This window comes from Epinephelus fuscoguttatus, linkage group LG8 (assembly GCF_011397635.1).
Source record: "Epinephelus fuscoguttatus linkage group LG8, E.fuscoguttatus.final_Chr_v1".
Taxonomy (NCBI): Eukaryota; Metazoa; Chordata; class Actinopteri; order Perciformes; family Serranidae; genus Epinephelus; species Epinephelus fuscoguttatus.
The window spans coordinates 21550641-21574087 of record NC_064759.1 but is presented as its reverse complement, the minus strand read 5'-3'; the positions used below and the strand labels follow the sequence as shown (position 1 = coordinate 21574087).

The window sequence follows — 23447 nt, the reverse complement described above, 5'->3', positions numbered from 1 at the left end:
TTTTCTCCATGATAATAATTTATTTGAGGAATTTCAGTCAGGATTTAGAGTGCATCATAGCACTGAGACAGCACTAGTCAAAATTACAAATGACCTTCTCATTGCTTCAGACAAAGGACTTGTCTCTGTACTTGTTTTATTAGATCTTAGTGCAGCGTTTGACACTATTGACCATCAAATTCTACTGCTGAGGCTGGAACACTTAATTGGCCTAAAACGTTCTGCACTAAGCTGGTTTAAATCTTATTTATCTGATCGTTTTCAGTTTGTTGACGTTCATAATGAATCATCCTCACGTACCAAAGTTTGTTTTGGAGTTCCACAAGGTTCTGTGCTCGGACCAATCCTATTTACTCTATATGTGCTTCCTTTAGGTAACATCATTAGAAATCACTCTATAAATTTCCGTTGTTATGCGGATGATACTCAGTTGTATTTATCGATGAAGCCAGAAGAAACTAATCAATTAACTAAACTCCATAACTGCCTTAAAGACATAAAAACCTGGATGAACACCAATTTCCTGATGTTAAATTCAGACAAAACTGAAGTTATTGTTCTTGGCCCCAAACAACTCAGAGACTCTTTATCTGATGACATAGTTTCCCTTGATGGCATTGCTCTGGCCTCTAGCACTACCATAAGAAACCTCGGAGTGATATTTGATCAAGATTTGTCTTTTAATTCTCATTTAAAACAAACCTCACGGACTGCATTTTTTCATCTGCGTAATATTGCGAAAATTAGGCCTATCCTGACCGAAAAGATGCAGAAAAATTGGTCCACGCTTTTACGCGTTACCTCAAGGCTGGATTACTGTAACTCTCTATTATCAGGTAGCTCTAGTAAGTCCTTAAAAACTCTCCAGCTAATTCAGAATGCAGCAGCACGTGTACTAACAGGAACTAAGAAACGTGATCATATTTCTCCTGTTTTAGCTTCTCTGCACTGGCTCCCTGTAAAATCCAGAATTGAATTTAAAATCTGTTAACTTATAAAGCTCTAAATGGTCAAGCTCCGTCATATCTTAGAGAGCTCATAGTGTCATATTATCCCACCAGAACACTGCGCTCTGAGAACGCAGGGTTACTCGTGGTCCCTAAAGTCTCCAAAAGTAGATCAGGAGCCAGAGCCTTCAGCTAAGGCTCTGGCTCTTCAGGCTCCTCTCCTGTGGAATCATCTTCCTGTTACGGTCCGGGAGGCAGACACCGTCTCCACATTTAAGACTAGACTTAAGACTTTCCTCTTTGATAAAGCTTATAGTTAGGGCTGGCTCAGGCTTGCCCTGTACCAGCCCCTAGTTAGGCTGACTTAGGCCTAGTCTGCCGGAGGACTCCCCTATAATACACCGGGCACCTTCTCTCCTTCTCTCTCTCTCTCTCTCTCTCTCGTATTCTATTATTGCATCTTCCTAACTCGGCCATTCTGGATGTCACTAACTCGGCTTCTTCTCCGGAGCCTTTGTGCTCCACTGTCTCTCAGATTAACTCATATCACAGCGGTGCCTGGACAGCATGACGTGTGTGGTTGTGCTGCTGCCGTGGTCCTGCCAGATGCCTCCTGCTGCTGCTGCCATCATTAGTCATTAGTCATACTTCTACTGTTGTTATACACATATGACTATTGTCACACATGTATACTGCCAGATATTAATACATACTTTCAACATATTGTACCACAGTAGCCAGAACTATAACTATAATATTATTACTTTCAACAATGTTGTTGTAAGCTACTGTCATTACCTGCATCTCTCTCTCTCTCTCTCTCTCTCTCTCTCTCTCTCTCTCTCTCAATTCTCAATTCAATAAGCTTTATTGGCATGACTGTAGATTAACAATATTGCCAAAGACATTAAAATTTACAAATAAAGTACAATAATAAAAGTAAGTCAGAAAACTATAAAAAAAAAGATTAAATATATGATATATAATACAAAATACACCAATCTACAATACAATACACCAATATATAATATAGAAAAAAAAATGTAGATTGTGAGTTACAAGGACTGTAAATATAGACAGGTGTGTCAGGTGTTGTGATGGTTGTCCCTCAGGCTGTGGCATAACCTGACATATGTTGCTGCTGCTAAGCTGCTGACTCTGTTCTCTCCAAGGATGTGTTGCATTTTAGTTTGATCAGGCAGAGAATCAAAGTCAGTGACTTTATGTTTTATTTTTGAGAGAAAGTCGGCTCTGATGTGTTCATACTTGCTGCAGTGCAACAGGAAGTGTGTCTCTGTCTCCACTTGTCTGTGTGGACAGAGCTCACACAACCTGTCTTCTCTGGGCAGCCAGGTCTGCCTGTGTCTGCCCGTCTCTATGGCCAAGCTGTGGTCACTGAGTCTGTACATGGTCAAAGTCTTCCTCAGTTTCTCATCAGTCACGGTGCTCAGATATTCTGCCACTGTGTACTGTCTGTTCAGAGCCAAATAACACTGAAGTTTGCTTTGCGTTTTTGTGGTCGATGTCCAATAGTTAATGTAATGTTCTTTTTGTTTCTCTATAATTTGGTGGGTCCAGATTGTGTGAGGGCTGTGCTGAGGTCTTGTGTTGTTAGAGGAGCTGAGCCTCAGGACCAGCTGGCTGAGGGGGCTCTTCTCCATGCTCTCCTCTTGGCATTGCAGAGCTTTGTAGTGGTAGGAGTTGGGGTCACTTGTTTTAAGGTGTTTATAAAATTTGATGGCTCTTTTTTGAATTCTAATTAAAAGGGAGAATTGGCCTAGCTCAGCTCGGCACCCATTGTTGGGGGTGTTCCTGTGCACTCTGAGGATGCTCTTGCAAATCTCTGTATGCAGGATTTCGATGGGGTGTTTGTCCCATTTTTCAAAATCTTGATTTGCAAGAGGACCCACACCTCACTACCATACAGAATAATTGGTTCAATTATAGATTTGAATATTTTGAGCCAGATTCTAATGGGCATATTAATGTTTGAAGATTTCTTTATAGCATAGAAAGCCCTTCTTCCCTTCTCTCTGAGATCATCAACAGCCAGGTTAAAGTTTCCCGTGGACGTGATGTGTAGTCCTAAGTATGTGTAGTCGTGTGTGTGCTCCACCTCATGAGAGTCCAGGAAAAACCTGGTTTGGTCTCCCTGACCCCTGGGTCGTTTCTGGAATATCATAATTTTGGTTTTGTCCAGATTAACTGTCAGGGCCCAGGTCTGACAGAAGGTTTGCAGGTGATCCAGTTGCTGTTGTAGTGCTTCATTTGATGGAGCCAGCAATATGAGATCATCTGCAAACAGTAGGCATTTAATCTGTGTGTCAGACAGAGTGAGACCAGGGATGTCAGATAGTTCTAGTGATTTGGCCAATTCATCGATATAAATGTTGAAGAGGGTGGGACTGAGACTGCAGCCCTGTTTTACTCCTCTACTCTGGGGGAAGACATCTGTTTCCATGTTGTTAATTTTAACAGCACATTTCATATGCCTGTACATGGTTTTGATGATGTCATAGACCTTCCCCCCTACACCCTTCTCAATTAATTTTAAGAACAGTCCATCATGCCAAATTGAGTCGAATGCTTTTTTGAAGTCTACAAAACAAGAGAAGATTTTCCTCTTGTTTTGGTGAACGTCTTTATTAATGAGGGTGTGAAGGGTGTAGATATGGTCTGTTGTTCTATGTTTGGGTGTGAATCCTATCTGGCTCTTGCTTAGGACATCATGTTCTCTGAGGAAGTCTTGCAGTCGGCTGTTTAGGATGCTGCAGAACAACTTCCCCAGGTTGCTGCTGACACAGATGCCTCGGTAATTGTTTGGGTCGAATTTGTTTCCACTTTTAAAGATTGGTGTGATGATTCCTTCACTCCAGAGGTCAGGGAAATGTCCGACACCCAGAATAAGGTTAAATAATTTTAATATGGCAATGTTAAATTTATGGTCATCAAATTTTAGCATTTCATTTAAAATGCCATCAGGACCGCTGGCTTTCTTTGGCTGCAGTGCCTGGATTTTAGCCAGCAGCTCTGCTTCAGTAATTTGGTAGTCTAGGGGGTTATGGTTGTCTTTAATGACTGATTCTAAAATTTGTAATTTGTTGAGGAGATTGTTTTGGGCCGAATTCAGGGGAACAGCAGTATACAGACTTTCAAAGTGATTTTTCCAGATGTCACCATTTTGAATAGCCAATTCTTCTTTTTGTGGTTTGCTGAAAGAGTGCCATTTCTTCCAGAAGTCACTAGAGTCAATGGACTCTTCAATTATTTGTAACTGATGCCTCACATGCTGTTCTTTTTTAGTTCTGAGTGTTTTTCTGTATACTCTCAGTGTTTCCCAAACCACTTGTCATTGGTCGGGTCTTTTGGTCTGTGGTGCTGGCGCTTTTTCAGACTGGATAAGTCTGCCACATGGTCAAATATGTTGTAGATGTCCTGTACAGCCTGTCTGAGGCCGTCCTGATTGAGGGGATACGAGGTGGAAAGAAAACAGTCTAAATGGGATTGAAAGACTGGATTTTTGATTGCTGTCTGGTATTCGTCTTTGCTTTTGTTTGTCCATTTATAAGGTTGTTTTCTGTAGGTCAGATTGCAGGGTTCTACTGTGTGAGGGTCGTTTGTTGTCGTTTTAATGTAGAGTGTGATTTTACTATGGTCTGATAAGGGGGTTAAGGGGCTGACTGTAAATGCTCTCAGGTAGAAGGGGTCTAGGTCGGTGATGCCATAGTCTACTGTGCTGTTGCCAAGAGGAGAGCTATGAGTGTAAAGACCGAATGAGTCCCCTCGAAGCCGACCGTTAACCATGTACAGACCCAATGTTCGGCAGAGCTGTAACAGTTGCTGCCCACTTTTACTGACAGTTTTGTCAAAGTTGTTTCTGCAGGGTTGTGAAGGGAGGGGGATGCTGACTTGACCAGGTATATGTTTGTCTCCCTGTGTGCTGATAAAGTCTGGTTCTGTACCAGTCCTGGCATTCAGGTCTCCACAGATCAGTACACTTCCCTGGGCCTGGAAGTAACTAATCTCATCTTCGAGAATGGAGAAACTGTCTTCATTAAAATAAGGGGATTGTGATGGGGGGATATATGCTGCACACAGGAATACATCGTTATCTGTGGTGATAAGGTCTTTTTGATTTTGAGCCAAATTGAAAATTCTCCTTTTGATTAATTCAATGTATTGTACAAGGTTTGCCTTATACCAGATCAGCATTCCCCTGAATCCCTTCCTTGTGTTACTCCTTTAGTTTGGTGGACGGGACATTATCTCCATGTAGCCTGAGGGACAACCAGTGGAGACATCTCCTCTACACCAAGTCTCTTGCAATATAAACACATCTGCATTTTCTAACTCTCTAATAAAGTCTGAGGTCCTGCTCTTAAGGCCAAGAGCAGAAGATCTCAGACCCTGAACATTCAAACAAGAGATGACAAAAGATTTAGATTTCATTTAAAACTCAAAAGCTGCATTTGGTGATCAAAATGAGATAAACTACTAAGTCAAAGAAAATAATTTAAGAGTATCTACATGACATATTATAAAAGGTAACAAATCAATAACTGGTATATTAAATAATCAATACTTATGTACAATGTAAATGTCCTTTTTTTTTAAACTGTATGAGCACAAGAAATACTCTAATAATAATTCATACAGTGTCTATTGTGGTACCTGTCCAATCAGATGAGAGCAAAGCAGGCTGAGCATCTGCTGAATGTCCCTCAGTTCATTGTGTGGGGGGGTGGTTAAGGTTGGTTCTGCTGCTCTCCGGATCACCTGGGCATAACTCAGTGGGCCAGGGTGTGGCTCTTGTCGCTGTGGTTGGGGTGGGGCCCCTAGGGACAGGAGTGACTGTGGTCTGGCTTGAGGGGGATCATGGTTGCCTTTGCGGGGTCTGATTTGGACATGATGTGGGTGGGGCTGAGGGTGGTCTTGTCTCCATTGTGTTGGTCTGGATGTTGGTTGAGGATGTCTTGGTGTTCTGTGGGGGTTGTGGGCTGATGTGCTCCTTCTGCGGGCCGTGGATTTTTCTCTGTTGAGAGCGACGCTTTTCAGTGTTTGGGCGAAGATGGGGACTGTGCTTTTAAACAGATGGACGTGGTCGTAGAGACAGCTGATGTCCAGGGTGGGGTGGTGGGCTAGGTGGACATTGGGTCTCTGTGCACAGTCTCTGACAGGCTGCTGTTGATCCTGTGGATGGTGTCAGGGTGGAAGTCTTTCTTGGGAGCAGAGTGGATATGACCACTCTGCTGTTGGGGAAGGTGGTGGAGGCTTTCTCTGTCACTCTCTTGAGTGACTCTGACACCCTCTCCTGCTGGCTCCGCAGATCATTGGTGCCAGTGTGGATGATGATGTGACTCGGAGATCCAAGCCGCTCCTCTGACAGCAGGTCTATGGCTTGGTGGGTGTTTGGACACCAGCCACTTTGTGGGTGGGGAAAAGTTTCTTTTCATTTAGGAATTTTCCATTGGAGTCGATGAGGAGGACAATGTCTGTCTTCTCTCTCTGTTGTGCTGGTCTGGTGAAATGAGGGGAGGTGCTGGTCTGTGGGCTGGATGTGGAGCTGGGGTGGAGGTAGGTTCTTGGATTGGTGGGTCCTGGCTGCTCACAGGGTCCTGGTTGTGGTCTAGTTTTTCATCCAGGTCCTGTGTAGCTCCACCTCTCTCCTGAGGCTGTTCTGACAGAGTGGTGAGTACTCTGCTGTGCTCCTCTCTCTCTCTCCTCTGAGCTCCTTCACCTCCTTTGACAGAGAGGTAAGTTCTCTCCTGTGCTCCTCTCTCTCTCCTTTGAGCTCCTTCACCTCCTCTGTCAGAGCTGTCAGTGCTGCTAGACGCTGCTCTCTGTCCTGATGCAGCTCTCTGATCTCAGTCCTGAGCAGGCTCAGCTCTCTCCTGCAGCTGTCCCTGTCCCTCAGCATGCCCAGCTCTGTGCTGATGGTACAGGGATCAGGCTGAGCTGTGGTGGGCTGGCATGGCTGTTGGCTGATCAGCTCTCTCAGTTGTACAAGTTCTCTCTCCAGCTCTGTGAATTTCACCTTCAGTTCGGTGATGGTGTGGTTCAGCTGGGGGTCCTGGACCTGCTCTGGGCTGGTGGGCTCCTTCTCTTCAGGGGGCTGCTCAGTAGTTAGGCAGCTGGGAGCTGGGACCTGGGAACTGTCAGTGGAGCTAGATCTCTCCTGCTGGGCTCTTTCCTTTATAAGGAGGAAGTCTATCTCAAACAGTTTGAGGTTCCCCTGCACTATGATAGTCCCATTCTTGTATAAGTTTACTGTCATCATGAAAGTATCTGAATCCTCTGCTTCTTTTATTTTTATTTTCCAGCCGTTACAGATCCCTCTTTTTTGACAGAGGGTAGTGGGCACTGATGGCAGAGTGCCATGCTAGCGGCTGGTCTGTGAAGAGGATCAGGTTGCTGACCTCCCGGTCTTGTAAAGATCAGAAAACAGGGTTTCTGGTCTTTCTTTTAGCAGTTTTTGTTTAAATGCCTTCCTGGCAGTCTCATTGGTTACATCAGGAGGATAGAGGAGAGGAACAGCCTCTGTGCAGCCTTTGGTGGACTCCATCAGGCTCTGCTGCTGTTGAACTGCTGCTATTTAAATTCCTTGGCAACAGTTGCTAAGGGTCTTGTTTACAGCTAGCTGTGTTATGCTAGCTTAAGTTTATTTAGTGTTCAGCAATTTTTTGTTTCCTCTTTTTAAATGGTATATTTTCTTTCTGATGGTTTCACTCACTTGCATCTTCAGCTGTTTTCCTCCTCTTTGCTTGACCTTTTTTTTGTTGCTGGTTGGACAGTTAGGCTAACTGTCAGTTTGGCAGTTGGTTCTGTTGTTTTCCAGTCTATCACTGTTTTCTGAGGTTTTTGCTGGGTTTTTTTTTCCTTCTTGGTAGATTTTTTTTTAAAAACAACGGTTTTCTCTTCTGTTTTCTTCCAGCTCTTAGAAGAATAGTAGTTTATCTCACTTTAAAACATCCAAAAAAGCAAAAATATTCAGGAGCTCATGTTCATGCTCATCTTCATGCTCATGTGTCTCTCTCTCTCTCTCTCTCTCTCTCTCTCTCTCTCTCTCTCTCTCTGTGTGTGTCTCATTGTGTCGTATGGATTACTGTTAATTTGTTATGCTGATCTGTTCTGTACGACATCTATTGCACGTCTGTCCGTCCTGGAAGAGGGATCCCTCCTCAGTTGCTCTTCCTGAGGTTTCTACCGTTTTTTTCCCCCGTTAAAGGGATTTTTTTGGGGGGGAGTTTTTCCTTATCCGCTGCGAGGGTCATAAGGACAGAGGGATGTCGTATGCTGTAAAGCCCTGTGAGGCAAATTGTGATTTGTGATATTGGGCTTTATAAATAAAATTGATTGATTGATTGATTGATACTCTCTGTCGATGAACTACTAACACTCTCTGCTGTTTCCTCCTCCTTCTTCCTTCCTTCCGCTGTCTTCGTTGGTTTATTTATACACGCGAAAGGCGTTCTCTGGCTGGCTGGATTGTCCACTCCGTCTGCCATACATACATGGCGGCGCAAGATGGCGACCTCTCTAAAGCAAGGCCCTTGCTATATATATATATATATATATATATATATATATATATATATATACAGTACAGGCCAAAAGTTTGGACACACCTTCTCATTCAATGCGTTTTCTTTATTTTCATGACTATTTACATTGTAGATTCTCACTGAAGGCATCAAAACTATGAATGAACACATGTGGAGTTATGTACTTAACAAAAACAGGTGAAATAACTGAAAACATGTTTTATATTCTAGTTTCTTCAAAATAGCCACCCTTTGCTCTGATTACTGCTTTGCACACTCTTGGCATTCTCTCCATGAGCTTCAAGAGGTAGTCACCTGAAATGGTTTTCCAACAGTCTTGAAGGAGTTCCCAGAGGTGTTTAGCACTTGTTGGCCCTTTGCCTTCACTCTGCGGTCCAGCTCACCCCAAACCATCTCGATTGGGTTCAGGTCCGGTGACTGTGGAGGCCAGGTCATCTGCCGCAGCACTCCATCACTCTCCTTCTTGGTCAAATAGCCCTTACACAGCCTGGAGGTGTGTTTGGGGTCATTGTCCTGTTGAAAAATAAATGATCGTCCAACTAAATGCAAACCGGATGGGATGGCATGTCGCTGCAGGATGCTGTGGTAGCCATGCTGGTTTAGTGTGCCTTCAATTTTGAATAAATCCCCAACAGTGTCACCAGCAAAACACCCCCACACCATCACACCTCCTCCTCCATGCTTCACAGTGGGAACCAGGCATGTGGAATCCATCCGTTCACCTTTTCTGCGTCTCACAAAGACACGGCGGTTGGAACCAAAGATCTCAAATTTGGACTCATCAGACCAAAGCACAGATTTCCACTGGTCTAATGTCCATTCCTTGTGTTTCTTGGCCCAAACAAATCTCTTCTGCTTGTTGCCTCTCCTTAGCAGTGGTTTCCTAGCAGCTATTTGACCATGAAGGCCTGATTCGCACAGTCTCCTCTTAACAGTTGTTCTAGAGATGGGTCTGCTGCTAGAACTCTGTGTGGCATTCATCTGGTCTCTGATCTGAGCTGCTGTTAACTTGCGATTTCTGAGGCTGGTGACTCGGATGAACTTATCCTCAGAAGCAGAGGTGACTCTTGGTCTTCCTTTCCTGGGTCGGTCCTCATGTGTGCCAGTTTTGTTGTAGCGCTTGATGGTTTTTACTCCACTTGGGGACACATTTAAAGTTTTGCAATTTTCCGGACTGACTGACCTTCATTTCTTAAAGTAATGATGGCCACTCGTTTTTCTTTAGTTAGCTGATTGGTTCTTGCCATAATATGAATTTTAACAGTTGTCCAATAGGGCTGTCGGCTGTGTATTAACCTGACTTCTGCACAACACAACTGATGGTCCCAACCCCATTGATAAAGCAAGAAATTCCACTAATTAACCCTGATAAGGCACACCTGCAAAGTGGAAACCATTTCAGGTGACTACCTCTTGAAGCTCATGGAGAGAATGCCAAGAGTGTGCAAAGCAGTAATCAGAGCAAAGGGTGGCTATTTTGAAGAAACTAGAATATAAAACATGTTTTCAGTTATTTCACCTTTTTTTGTTAAGTACATAACTCCACATGTTCATTCATAGTTTTGATGCCTTCAGTGAGAATCTACAATGTAAATAGTCATGAAAATAAAGAAAACGCATTGAATGAGAAGGTGTGTCCAAACTTTTGGCCTGTACTGTATATAAAAGCATAATTATAAGGCTACGAAAACCAAACGAATTTTATTTTATAGCGATTATACACTTATATAAGCATATTAATGGGTAGAATATTCAGATTCAGATTCAGATTTGACAATAAACCATGCCAAATATTACACACTGGCCCTTTAACAAATATTGCTGTAAATGTGGTAAAAGGTGATGTTAAAAAATTCACAATACTTTTTTAAACATTGTTTGAAGCTAAATGTGGCAAAATGTTGATATTGTTTTCAGCGTGAGACACTTTACAAACAGCACCCCATAGTGTCGGTTAGTAACAAGCTTGGTTTCAGCTTCTAGCTTCATCCCTCATGCTTTGGTGGGTTTGTCAAACTTACAAACCCAAAGCAAACATATTGATTACTAATAACATTAACATTTACAAGACAATCACAGTCTTGTTGTTTCAACCTGCACTACTACTCCTAAGACTACATAATGATGAATTAAAGAGATAAAATAAAGGCCCATGTTTAAACTACTGATAGAGCATTTTATTCATCTTCTGTAATACTTTTATATACTGTACCAATATGTGATGTAATACATTATAATTTAAGACTTGTGTTTAATATGCCTATAAATACAACTCATTCTTCATGTATGTCCAAGCATATACGTCATTGAAATGAAAAACCCAATATATTTATGCTTCTGACTGACCACCATACTCTTCTGTTCTCTCTCATACAGAATGTCCAGGTGGAGTTACGTTTCCAGTCTTCATCATCGCTGTTGGTGTTTTATCAGCAGCGCTATTCTGTGCTCTTCTGTTTGCTATCAGGTAGGTAACAGCTTGGGACAACATGTATGTATTACTAATAGGGCTGGCAAAAATAATGCGTTAATTTCGATTAATTAATCAGAAAAAATAATGCGGTCAAAAAATGAACGCCAATTAATCACATTTCGTGGTGCCCTTTGACCCGGTGCATCATTGACGGCTACAGTGGCTTTGTCACATGATGGAGGCAGACTAGACGATGCTGCTTGGCCCCATGAATAGAACATTTATATTTTAAAAACACCCAGATGGAACTGTTGCTAGGAGCACTGTTGGAATATTTGTACTACCAGAGAACTGCAAGCCTGAAATATCACCTCAACACAAAGCATTTAGCGCGAAGCCTGAGGCCTGAGCTTGCAGAGCCTCTGATGTCAGCACTAGCAGCCAGCCTTGTCAAGGTTGGGTTGCCATCCAAATGTAGTGCAAATTTTAACCAAATTTTCAGAAAATCAGCAAAAGAAAATGTAAATGTACGTTCTTTTCCATCCACTTCTGTTATGTCAACATTGGGAGTTAGTTCATTGAGACGTCATTAAAAGAGGGGCAGTCAATCCTTGAACTGAGGAAGACCATGGATTTAATAACTGAGAACACACCAGCCAATAGAAATAGAGTTTTGAACAACTAATATTACAGCTCTGTGCTCTTGGAAGAGTTCTGGTAACAGACCTCTGTGCATAAGCATGTTAGAAGCTAACAAAGACAGCTTTCAGTGGCCAATGCAATGACGATACATCGTGACTGTACATCATCATTTATTGGCTGAATTTGTTTCCACTGGACATTTACCTTGCAATACACCAAGGATTTTATTATTTTGTAGAGCTCGGGGGACTGGCTGCCGTACTCCTAAAAAGAGTCAGAGCACAGGTGACACCAGCCCAGCTGTGATGAGTCAAGGCCTGACAACTGAAAATGGAAATAAGGTACGGACCATTTCCTAATTTGGGAAACAATAATCTAACAGAACATCTTTACCACTTGTGTTTTCTTTTTTTACTTTCAGGTGTCCGGCACATCAGAAGAGGATATTTATGTCAATACCGATATGATGAAAAAGTCAGATATGCCAAACGCTCATCTAGCACATCAACAGGTTGCCAGTAAAAGCTCAGACAAGACGAATGAGGCAAACAGCGATGTGGTTTACTCTAGTGTGATCTGGAAGAGCAAGGAGAAGAAGGGAGAATGCTCTGGAGGCACGGGCCCGTCTGGTAGCTCATATCTGGAAGAGGAGAGGTGCATGGAGGGAGGCATGCGCACAAATTATGTGAGCAATGCAGTGGAGATGGAGAGTCTATATGACAACACTAGAAAAGATGTAAAGGAGGCTGTGTATAGTGAATATGCCCAGGTTCATTTTTAGAGACACAAATGTGATGTAATGCATGTGCCATTACTACAGCTGTTTTTACTGCGGCATTGCTACATTGTATTTGATATTATTGGCTATTATTTATTCAGTAGAAGTTTATCATGCAGTAGTATTATCTTCTCAATGCAGATGTAGCCAGTTTAAAGAGTTTTCAGTTAAAGGAACAGTGTGTTAGATAAAAAAGGGATTTAGTAGCATCTAGTGGTGAAGATTGCACCTTGCAACCAGCTGAAATTTCTCCTGGTTATTTATTTTTAATTTTAATTGTTCAGGAGGTTTTTACAAGGAGCCAAATTATCCGGAGAGGTCTCTTCCTCTCCAAAACAATCGGTCCAGGTGATTTAAATCGATTAAAACCCTGACTAAAACAGTTTCATGTGACAAATCAGTGTTTCTCCAGCAATGGGCGGCATATTGCAGATGGGCTGCTCGCCCAGCACCTGCTAATGTGTGTTCAGTGTCCCCGTTTTTCTCTGATAACTTAATGTGTGCTCACCTTATTTGTGATCCAGATGTTCAGGAGGTTTTTACTGTGAATCGAGTTGTGCACAGAGGTCTCCTCTTGTCCAATACAAATGGACCTGGTGATTTAAACCAGTAAACACATTGAATAAAGAAGTTTCATGTTACAAATCAGTGTTTCTCTGATGCTGTTCGGCTCATAAGGGATGGACCAACTTTTTCTCTGATAACTAAAGATCTATATATTCAGGAAGTTTTACCAGGAGCCAAATTATCCAGAGGTCTCTTGCTCTCAAAAAACAGTGTGATTTAAACTGCTCAAAACATTTAATAAAATGCTTTCACATTAAAAAAAGATTTGTGTTTTTCCTTTTTCGTCGCAGAATGACTGCTAACTGCAGTGGCTGACACAAAACTGGGAATGGCTGCCATTCCCAGTTTTGAGTCTATGTAGTTTTCCATTTTTGTCAATATATCATCCTAAACTCTGCAGACTGGACCTTTAAACGAAAATGAAAATCACTCGCCAAGTAACCTCACCTGACACTCCTTTGAGAGGTTACTGCCTCCACAGAGAGGGAAAGGAAACACAGTTGCCTCAGCAAAGACACCTCTCTGAAGTTACTGACACGACGTGGATAAACAATCGCCTGCTCAGTGTTGCAACCTATGAACAGGCTGCCATCTAGTGTAAGTTACTGATCATTTCTTCCTTTGTCAACACACTAGGAAATGATCTCACAGGGGGGTCAAACAGGTCTCTGGATTACTGCAAACTTTGTGCAGTCAGTGCCAGGAGAGGTACAGGAAGGAGACTGGAAGTGAAGAAGCTGCAGACATAGTGAGAGTTGGCTCAGTCGTCCACAGATCTGATTGGAGAAAAATCACCACAAGTTATGCAGCTTTTTTTTCTGCGCGGCATACGCAACCCCACTTACAGAAACAATCTGCTACTGCCAAAACCAAATACATGAATTGTAGTAGCTGCAAAAATAAAGTTTCAATTCTTGTATAAATTTTAAGAATGGTCTTTAACAGTAACTAAAACCATCCAGACACCTTTTTTTAACTGTAACTTTCATGTTGCTACCACTGGTCCACTTAGATTTGAGTTTTGCCTTTATGAAATGAATAAATCCAGCACCAGCACCAGCTGAATTTTACAATTTTTATACTGAGGAAACAGTGCATTTGACACTTGAAATCACTCGCCAAGTAACCTCACCTGACACTCCTTTGAGAGGTTACTGCCTCCACAGAGAGGGAAAGGAAACACAGTTGCCTCAGCAAAGACACCTCTCTGAAGTTACTGACCGACGAGGTGGATAAACAGTCTCCTGCTCAGTGTTGCTATGGCAAGCCGTTTTAACATTTAATCGATAGGCTGGATATTCATTACTGATATCTGCAACATAATTTTGCCTAGTCAAAACTCTTATTCAAGATATCCCTAATTAGATTTTGCCTAGTCAAAACTCTAATTACAGATATCTGTAATTCAGTTTTGACTAGTAAGATTCAAACTATTTCTGCCATTCATGTGTATGGGGTTTGTCATTATAGATATCTCCAATGTAGTTGCGGATATCTGCAACTGAATTGTGGATATCTGTAATTCCAGTTTCAGATATCTACAATTTAATTTTGACTAGTCATAATTCAAGTTCAAGATATCTTTAATTATCATCAATTGAAGATATCTACATGGTCCTTTCTAGATATCTTGAATTGAGTTTCAGATAGTCAGAATGACGTTGTAGATATCTTGAATTTGAATTATGACTAGTCAAAATGATGTTGTAGATATCCGCAACTGAATTATGACTAGTCAAAATGACGTTGTAGATATCTCAAACTGGAATTATAGATAGTCATAATGTAATTGTAGATATCTATAATGACAAACCCCATACACATGAATGGCAAAAATAGTTTGAATCTTGCTAGTCAAAACTGAATTACAGATATCTGTAACTGTAGTTTTGACTAGTCAGAATGACATTATAGATATCTGTAATTCAGTTTTGACTAGTCAGAATGACATTATAGATATCTGTAATTCAGTTTTGACTAGTCAGAATGACGTTACAGATATCTTAAATTAAAATTCATACTAGTCACAATGACATTACTACTAGTCAAAATGACGTTATAGATATCTATAATGGTAATTCCGGATAGTCGGACTTAGTGATTAAATGTTAAAACGGCTTGCCATAGTGTTGCAACCTATGAACAGGCTGCCATCTAGTGTAAGTTACTGATCATTTCTTCCTTTGTCAACACACTAGGAAATGATCTCACAGGGGGGTCAAACAGGTCTCTGAATTGCTGCAAACTTTGTGGAAGGGCTTCAGGCCTACCTGGACTGGACAGAGAGGATTCATGCTGAGTGGGACCACATAGACCCAGTGAAGAATGCATATGCCCTGCAGTCAGTGGCAGGAGAGGTACAGGAAGGAGACTGGAAGTGAAGTAGCTGCAGACATAGTGAGAGTTGGCTCAGTCGTCCACGGATAAGTTATGCAGCTTTTGTTCTGTGCGGCATACGCAACCCCGCTTACAGAAACAATCTGCTACTGCCAAAACCAAATACATGAATTGTAGTAGCTGCAAAAATAAAGTTTCAATTCTTGTATATATTTTAAAAATGGTCTTTAACAGTAACTAAAACCATCCAGACACGTTTTTTTTAACTGTAACTTTCATGTTGCTACCACTGGTCCACTTAGATTTGAGTTTTGCCTTTATGAAATGAATAAATCCAGCACCAGCACCAGCTGAATTTTACAAATGTTTTCTTTGTCTCAAAGACACGTCTGAACAAGTGACATTGTAAATATAAGGTGCTGATATTTATACTGTATTTTCATTTACAATTAAAATGATAGTTTTGCCCACAACAAGGTGTCCCAACTGATGCTCCACTGTCCCAGCTGCTCTGGGGAGGCACAATTTGGAGAAAATGCACATGTATATTTTGCAAAATTGTGCCCTTTGTGGTTGATTTGGGTGTTAAAAAACTTGATAAGTTGTCTGTATCTCTTCAAGGGTCAATTTATTTTCATAACTGTTTGAGTAGTCTGTGATTAATGGAGGGTTATTGATATAACCTGATGCAAAAATGTCCCAAAATGACCCCACTGTCTTCTACTTTACTTGAGATTGAACACAGGGGAGTCAGGGCAAGGATTGGTGATGTCAGCCAGACTTAAATTATAATAAAATGTATGTGCACATATTACTCTTGAACTCACATAATGTAACAATGGCAATAATAACAGTCCTGTATTATCACTGTTGTTGCATGACGGTGTTCTCATGAACGTACCTTCACTAAGTTTACAGGCTTTTATTCAGTGTCGCAAGAGATGACAAGACTTGAGTGCTGAACTGAATTTGACTGAGAATGAACGTGCTGTTTCTATAATTATGGCATCAGCAATTTAATTATTTACACTGCTGCCTGATATTTCTATGTTTATGGTTTTATTGTTTAATGAATGTATATTTATCATAGGGAAGTTAATTGAGTATATATCATCACCTTACTAATCCAGATTTATTGGTCAGCCTGTGCATTTGAAACATTAAAGTTAAATTTGTGAAATTCTAATATTAAGTTTAACATTATTATTGTTTATATATTGTAGCAACAGTGCAAATGAGGAGAGATGTGGCACTGTCTAAAATCATTTCTCAAATAGGGCATACCATTTTCTCACACGTGACTTCCTCATTTTTAAGTCTTGCAGACTGAAAAAGCCGCACAACTTCTGAGGAACTTCACTTGTCCACACATCTTTCATCTGTCTGTCTGAAACACCTGAGGAAAATGTAAGTAATGGAAACTTGTTAAATGACACATATCAGATTATTTAAACTGATCTTTGAATACGATGAAAAACTCTAACGTAAACATTTGGTCACTTGACTTAAAAAAATACACTTTGTGAAAGATGAAAAACTTTGTATTTAAAAGGTTTAAGCTGTCATTTGGACATGCTACTGTTGAATATCTTAGTTGCCTAAAACAAGGAAAACAATGCTTATTAAAAGTCTTTATTAAATTGGCATTAAGACCAACAATAAAATAACAGTAACATTTGACTGGGAGGTCTTCACTAGGTTGTATGGAAGGAGAGAGTGTTCACTTACTTATTTGAAAAGACCAATCTTAAATGTGTTTTTATTGTAGAAGTTATTGTGTCCTGCATTTATTGTAGCAATAGTAAACAAAGGAAATGCTCTTTTAAACTACATGAACTACAGTCCCCCTCCTTCTTCCCTAATCCACCCTCTTCTCCAGCTGGCTTTTGAGTTGGTTACTGTCGCGCCATCTTTAAAGAAATCATAGTCAAACACAAACACAGATGGCAGTAGCTCAGTCCATACGGACTTGGGTTGGGAACCGGAGGGTCGCCTGTTCAAGTCCCCATCCGGACCAAAATATGGAGCGTGGACTGGTGGCTGGAGAGGTGCCAGTTCACCTCCTGGGCACTGCCGAGGTGCCCTTGAGAAAGGCCTTGAGCAAGGCATTGAACCCCCCAACCGCTCAGGGTGCCTGACCAAAGGGCAGCTCCCTCACTCTGACATCTCTCCACTTTGTGCATGTATAAGTCCTGTTTGTGCATGTGTGTGTCTTCCAGACCTGTGTGTAATTGACAAGCAATGTGGAAACATTGAATTTCCCCTCAGGGGGATTAATAAAGTACAATAAAACTTAAAACTTAAAATAAAACTTAGATCTCTGCCCTTAAGTGCACTCTCGTTGTCAGTGTGTGAAGTTTTGACCTAAAAATGATGATAATGCAACACTTTTTCTCACAATGTGAGCCATTATTACATTATGAGCTGTTATTACATTTAACTGAACGGTACATTCTGACAACACTCCACATTTATGAAAGGTCAAGTTTGTGCAAGAGTGCGCTCCGGCACTGGGAATGAGTGTTCCTGAATGTACCACTCGCACAAGAATCATTGCGTTGTTACCTTAGAATCAGCTTTTTATATATACATAGGAAGTGGGTACCTGTCCACAGAAATTGCCATGTTGCACCGCCATGTTTGTACAGAAGCCCAGGACAGACAAACCAAACACTGGCTCTATATAAAGCCATTCCCAGTTTTGTGTCAGCCACTGCAGTTAGCAGTCATTCTGCGATGAAAAAGGAAAAACACAAATGTTTTTTTTAATGTGAAAGCATTTTATTAAATGTTTTGAGCAGTTTAAATCACACTGTTTTTTGAGAGCAAGAGACCTCTGGATAATTTGGCTCCTGGTAAAACCTCCTGAACATATAGATCTTTAGTTATCAGAGAAAAAGTTGGTCCATCCCTTATGAGCCGAACAGCATCAGAGAAACACTGATTTGTAACATGAAACTTCTTTATTCAATGTGTTTACTGGTTTAAATCACCAGGTCCATTTGTATTGGACAAGAGGAGACCTCTGTGCACAACTCGATTCACAGTAAAAACCTCCTGAACATCTGGATCACAAATAAGGTGAGCACACATTAAGTTATCAGAGAAAAACGGGGACACTGAACACACATTAGCAGGTGCTGGGCGAGCAGCCCATCTGCAATATGCCGCCCATTGCTGGAGAAACACTGATTTGTCACATGAAACTGTTTTAGTCAGGGTTTTAATCGATTTAAATCACCTGGACCGATTGTTTTGGAGAGGAAGAGACCTCTCCGGATAATTTGGCTCCTTGTAAAAACCTCCTGAACAATTAAAACTAAAAATAAATAACCAGGAGAAGTTTCAGCTGGTTGCAAGGTGCAATCTTCACCACTAGATGCTACTAAATCCCCCTTAATCTTACACACTGTTCCTTTAACTGAAAACTCTTTAAACTGGCTAAATCTGCATTGAGAAGATAATACTACTGCATGATAAACTTCTACTGAATAAATAATAGCCAATAATATCAAATACAATGTAGCAATGCCGCAGTAAAACAGCTGTAGTAATGGCACATGCATTACATCACATTTGTGTCTCTAAAATGAACCTGGGCATATTCACTATACACAGCCTCCTTTACATCTTTTCTAGTGTTGTCATATAGACTCTCCATCTCCACTGCATTGCTCACATAATTTGTGCGCATGCCTCCCTCCATGCACCTCTCCTCTTCCAGATATGAGCTACCAGACGGGCCCGTGCCTCCAGAGCATTCTCCCTTCTTCTCCTTGCTCTTCCAGATCACACTAGAGTAAACCACATCGCTGTTTGGCATATCTGACTTTTTCATCATATTGGTGTTGGCATAAATATCCTCTTCTGATGTGCCGGACACCTGAAATTAAACAAAAAGAAAACACAAGTGGTAAAGATGTTCTGTTAGATTATTGTTTCCCAAATTAGGAAATGGTCCGTACCTTATTTCCATTTTCAGTTGTCAGGCCTTGACTCATCACAGCTGGGCTGGTGTCACCTGTGCTCTGACTCTTTTTAGGAGTACGGCAGCCAGTCCCCCGAGCTCTACAAAATAATAAAATCCTTGGTGTATTGCAAGGTAAATGTCCAGTGGAAACAAATTCAGCCAATAAATGATGATGTACAGTCACGATGTATCGTCATTGCATTGGCCACTGAAAGCTGTCTTTGTTAGCTTCTAACATGCTTATGCACAGAGGTCTGTTACCAGAACTCTTCCAAGAGCACAGAGCTGTAATATTAGTTGTTCAAAACTCTATTTCTATTGGCTGGTGTGTTCTCAGTTATTAAATCCATGGTCTTCCTCAGTTCAAGGATTGACTGCCCCTCTTTTAATGACGTCTCAATGAACTAACTCCCAATATTGACATAACAGAAGTGGATGGAAAAGAACGTACATTTACATTTTCTTTTGCTGATTTTCTGAAAATTTGGTTAAAATTTGCACTACATTTGGATGGAAACCCAACCTTGACAAGGCTGGCTGCTAGTGCTGACATCAGAGGCTCTGCAAGCTCAGGCCTCAGGCTTCGCCGCTAAATGCTTTGTGTTGAGGTGATATTTCAGGCTTGCAGTTCTCTGGTAGTACAAATATTCCAACAGTGCTCCTAGCAACAGTTCCATCTGGGTGTTTTTAAAATATAAATGTTCTATTCATGGGGCCAAGCAGCATCGTCTAGTCTGCCTCCATCATGTGACAAAGCCACTGTGGCTATCAATGATGCACCGGCTCAAAGGGCACCACGAAATGTGATTAATTGGCGTTCATTTTTTGACCGCATTATTTTTTCTGTGATTAATTAATCCATATTAACGCATTATTTTTGCCAGCCCTATTAGTAATACATACATGTTGTCCCAAGCTGTTACCTACCTGATAGCAAACAGAAGAGCACAGAATAGTGCTGCTGATAAAACACCAACAGTGATGATGAAGACTGGAAACGTAACTCCACCTGGACATTCTGTATGAGAGAGAACAGAAGAGTATGGTGGTCAGTCAGAAGCATAAATATATTGGGTTTTTCATTTCAATGACGTATATGCTTGGACATACATGAAGAATGAGTTGTATTTATAGGTATATTATAAGTCTTAAATTATAATGTATTACATCACAGATTGGTACAGTATATAAAAGTATTACAGAAGATGAATAAAATGCTCTATCAGTAGTTTAAACATGGGCCTTTATTTTATCTATTTAATTCATCATTATGTAGTCTTAGGAGTAGTAGTGCAGGTTGAAACAACAAGACTGTGATTATCTTATAAATGTTAATGTTATTAGTAATCAATATGTTTAGTTTGGGTTTGTAAGTTTGACAAACCCACCAAAGCATGAGGGATGAAGCTAGAAGCTGAAACCAAGCTTGTAACTAACCGACACATCCCTTGCATGCATTTCCACTACAGTATGCAAAACTGTTGGGAGCCTAGTCTGGAAACTGAAAAACAAAAACACTAAACAGATATACTGTGCAGAAATAGAAGTGTGGTGATGTCTTCCAGATCAAGTCCCTCAGTGTTTCAAGAGATGGTGACAGTTTACAACTAATCAATAAAACTTGTGTTTGGCACAAAAACAGACCTTGACGTTCCGCAGATGATTGAGGCTGGAGGCAGTAGGCACAAAAGTGGTGAGTAGCAGATCCCAGAGAGTTAGAGGTGCGGCAGAGCAAAGTGGAAAGATCCCTCTCCTGTGGTTGGTTCACAGTGATGATGCTCCTCAGGCCCGTGTCATTTGGAGGCTCATAGGTGATGGTCAAATTGTCTGAGTTATTGACAGGTGACCCGTCCAAATACCACATTAAAGTGGGAGAAGGGTTTCCCACAGTCTCACAGGAACAGTTAAGCTGGGCTCCAGCTTTGGTGCAGTTAGAAGAGGGCAGGATCTCTGGAGCAACTGTGAAGAGTGGACACCAAAGAGAAGAGTCGAGTTGTGTTCGGGAAGGTAAGTTTGCAGTAATATAGGAAAAGATGTCTCGCTATAAAAAAAATGGTAAACATTTAATGGAAGTTAAATTTTTTATGTTAAAATTTGTTTACATCCTATTGCTATTGTAAAGGTGGTTTGATAGTAAAATGTATAGGGTTTGCGCTTGTAAATACATTTTGTTTCATTGCTTTTGTTTGTTTTATTTCCTAATATACGTCCGGTCATGGCCTCCCTGTAAATGGCTTTTTGGTTTTGGTGTGCCACCCCAAGATTTTCACTTGCCCCGTCTGGCTAAAATTCACTTGTATCTAAATTTTATGATGGTACAGATCAATGTTAATGTGGCAAATGAACTCACCTGAAATATTAGCTGTCAAACTTGTGCTAACAGCTGACTCAGCGCTGCCATCTTGTTTGTTGTAGGTGGCAGTACAAGAGATTGTCTTTCCATGATGGAGGTGAGAAGCAGTGAATTTGACAACAGAGGTCTGGACTTTAGTTTTGACCTGATTCTCCTGCAGTGTCTCCTGACTGTCACCCAGGCCGGGGGTCCATGTCAGAGTTGGAGGATGAGACAGACAGGGAGCTGGAGCAGAGCACGTCAAACTCACTGGGGTTCCCTCCTTCACCTCCAGTGTGGACGGAGTCAGAGTCGGTCTGGGTGGATCAGCTGGTGGGAAGGTACATTTTGACCAGTCACTGAATAAACAATCATTTCTCTATATTTTTATACTATTTGCAAAAACAAACAATGCAAAATATGATTAAAGCAGGTCCACAAGGGAAGGGGAGTTAAGTGTAAGTAAATGGATTTTAAAACCTACCTGTGACTGAAAAAGAGGTTTCATTGGGAAAATTATATTTCAGGTCACTGTTGCATTCCAGCCTGAAGGTATACTTCTTGTTGTTGTCAACAGGTTGTATGTTGTTCAGGGTTGTGGTGCAGTCTTTTTTGGTCAAGTCTCCTGTCAGTTGTCCGTTGTTTGTAGTTGTTTGTGTCTGGCTGCTATCAAACACAGTAACTCCATCTTTTTTCCATAGTGCTTTACATGTCTTATCTAGCTTTGATACAAACTGGTCTGTCACGTCAAAGGAGCAGGGGATGGTCACACAGGATCCACTAACAACCTCTATAGTCTGTGGTATTATGACCTTAAACACTCCACACAGGGCACCTGAAACACAAGATACAAATCTTTGAATAAGAACAAGTGAATAATTTTAATGAGGATTTTTTTTTACTGTTTACTGGTTGCCTTAGCGCTATACCTTTTTCTTAAAATAAACCAAAATGATGACTGTAATGATTGTGCCTTGTCCCCACAGTAGTTTTTTCCCCAGATGTTCAGATTAAAACCTGTCATATTAAAGTTCCAGGAAAAACCAGCTAGATGCTTTTGTTGCTCACTGTTTTAATTTTCTGCAGTATATATTACAGGTACTGTTGCATTGTGGTGTGAATGTTTGACTTCAATACTTGATTCAAACATGACTAAACGACTCACCTTGCAGCAGACAGCCAATGAGAAGGAGAGTCAGAGCTGCAGCCATCTTTGTGTGTCAGGAGAGGCAGAAACTCTGGAGATTTTACATAGAACAATTCACATTACTGTGTTTAATCTCGAATTATTTCAGGTTTGCAGAGTAGGTTGCAGATGGAGAAATGTTTTGCTGTCTCTTCTTCCTCTTTTACATCAATGCGGAAAAGGCTCAACTTCTGAGCCACTTAAACTCAATCAAGCCCTTCATTGATCAAATAAATAACTCATTCATAATTTAAATACACTTCTTGCAAATTTTCCAATCTTTTATGAAATATTTCCAACAAAGTGTAAATCCAGTTTGGTATTTCTGCTTACTCTGAGAGATTTGCAAAAACAAATAATTGCATGTCACACACTTTGTAATATTTAGTTTAACATTGCCACAACAACCTGCTTTTTAAAGACACAGAGGATGAAATGATAAAAAGGAAAAACAGGAAGCTATATGTGAAAGGCAAAGGTTGGAAACATCCAGTGTTATTTCCTTATTTTCTATTTATTGCAAAGCTGTAATTTGTTTTAGGCAACTAAGATATTCAACAGTAGCATGTCCAAATGACAGCTTAAAGGTTTTAAATACAAAGTTTTTCATCTTTCACAAAGTGTATTTTTTAAGTCAAGTGACCAAATGTTTACGTTAGAGTTTTTCATCGTATTCAAAGATCAGTTTAAATAATCTGATATGTGTCATTTAA

General features: G+C 40.8%; 2 protein-coding genes across 8 annotated transcripts in view; one reads left to right on the top strand and one right to left on the bottom strand.

Annotated features, from left to right (window-relative positions):
* The window catches only part of LOC125893359 (myelin-associated glycoprotein-like), a 55622-nt gene that overhangs the window by 18207 nt on the left and 13968 nt on the right, over nucleotides 1–23447 (top strand). For 2 of the 7 annotated variants that reach the window (XM_049583968.1, XM_049583975.1), the window contains 3 exons: nucleotides 10886–10976; nucleotides 11803–11905; nucleotides 11986–13350. The exons of 3 other annotated variants lie outside the window; for them this stretch is intronic. Coding sequence is in view for 2 of the 4 variants with exons in the window: in XM_049583975.1 (XP_049439932.1) it covers nucleotides 10886–10976; nucleotides 11803–11905; nucleotides 11986–12345 (554 nt within the window). In the remaining 2 variants the exon portion in view is untranslated. Of the gene's footprint in view, nucleotides 1–10885; nucleotides 10977–11802; nucleotides 11906–11985; nucleotides 13351–23447 lie in introns of those variants that run through there. 2 more of the 7 variants (XM_049583969.1, XM_049583974.1) reach the window with 1 other exon arrangement.
* LOC125893347 (uncharacterized) overlaps nucleotides 18097–23447 on the bottom strand; it is a 37226-nt gene continuing 31875 nt past the window's right edge. Inside the window, exons 5-10 of the mRNA XM_049583947.1 lie at nucleotides 22033–22383; nucleotides 21567–21878; nucleotides 20861–21175; nucleotides 20144–20234; nucleotides 19212–19314; nucleotides 18097–19129 (exon numbers count right to left, since the gene is read on the bottom strand). Coding sequence (XP_049439904.1) covers nucleotides 18812–19129; nucleotides 19212–19314; nucleotides 20144–20234; nucleotides 20861–21175; nucleotides 21567–21878; nucleotides 22033–22383 — 1490 coding nt within the window. The 3' untranslated portion in view covers nucleotides 18097–18811. The remainder of the gene's footprint in view (nucleotides 19130–19211; nucleotides 19315–20143; nucleotides 20235–20860; nucleotides 21176–21566; nucleotides 21879–22032; nucleotides 22384–23447) is intronic.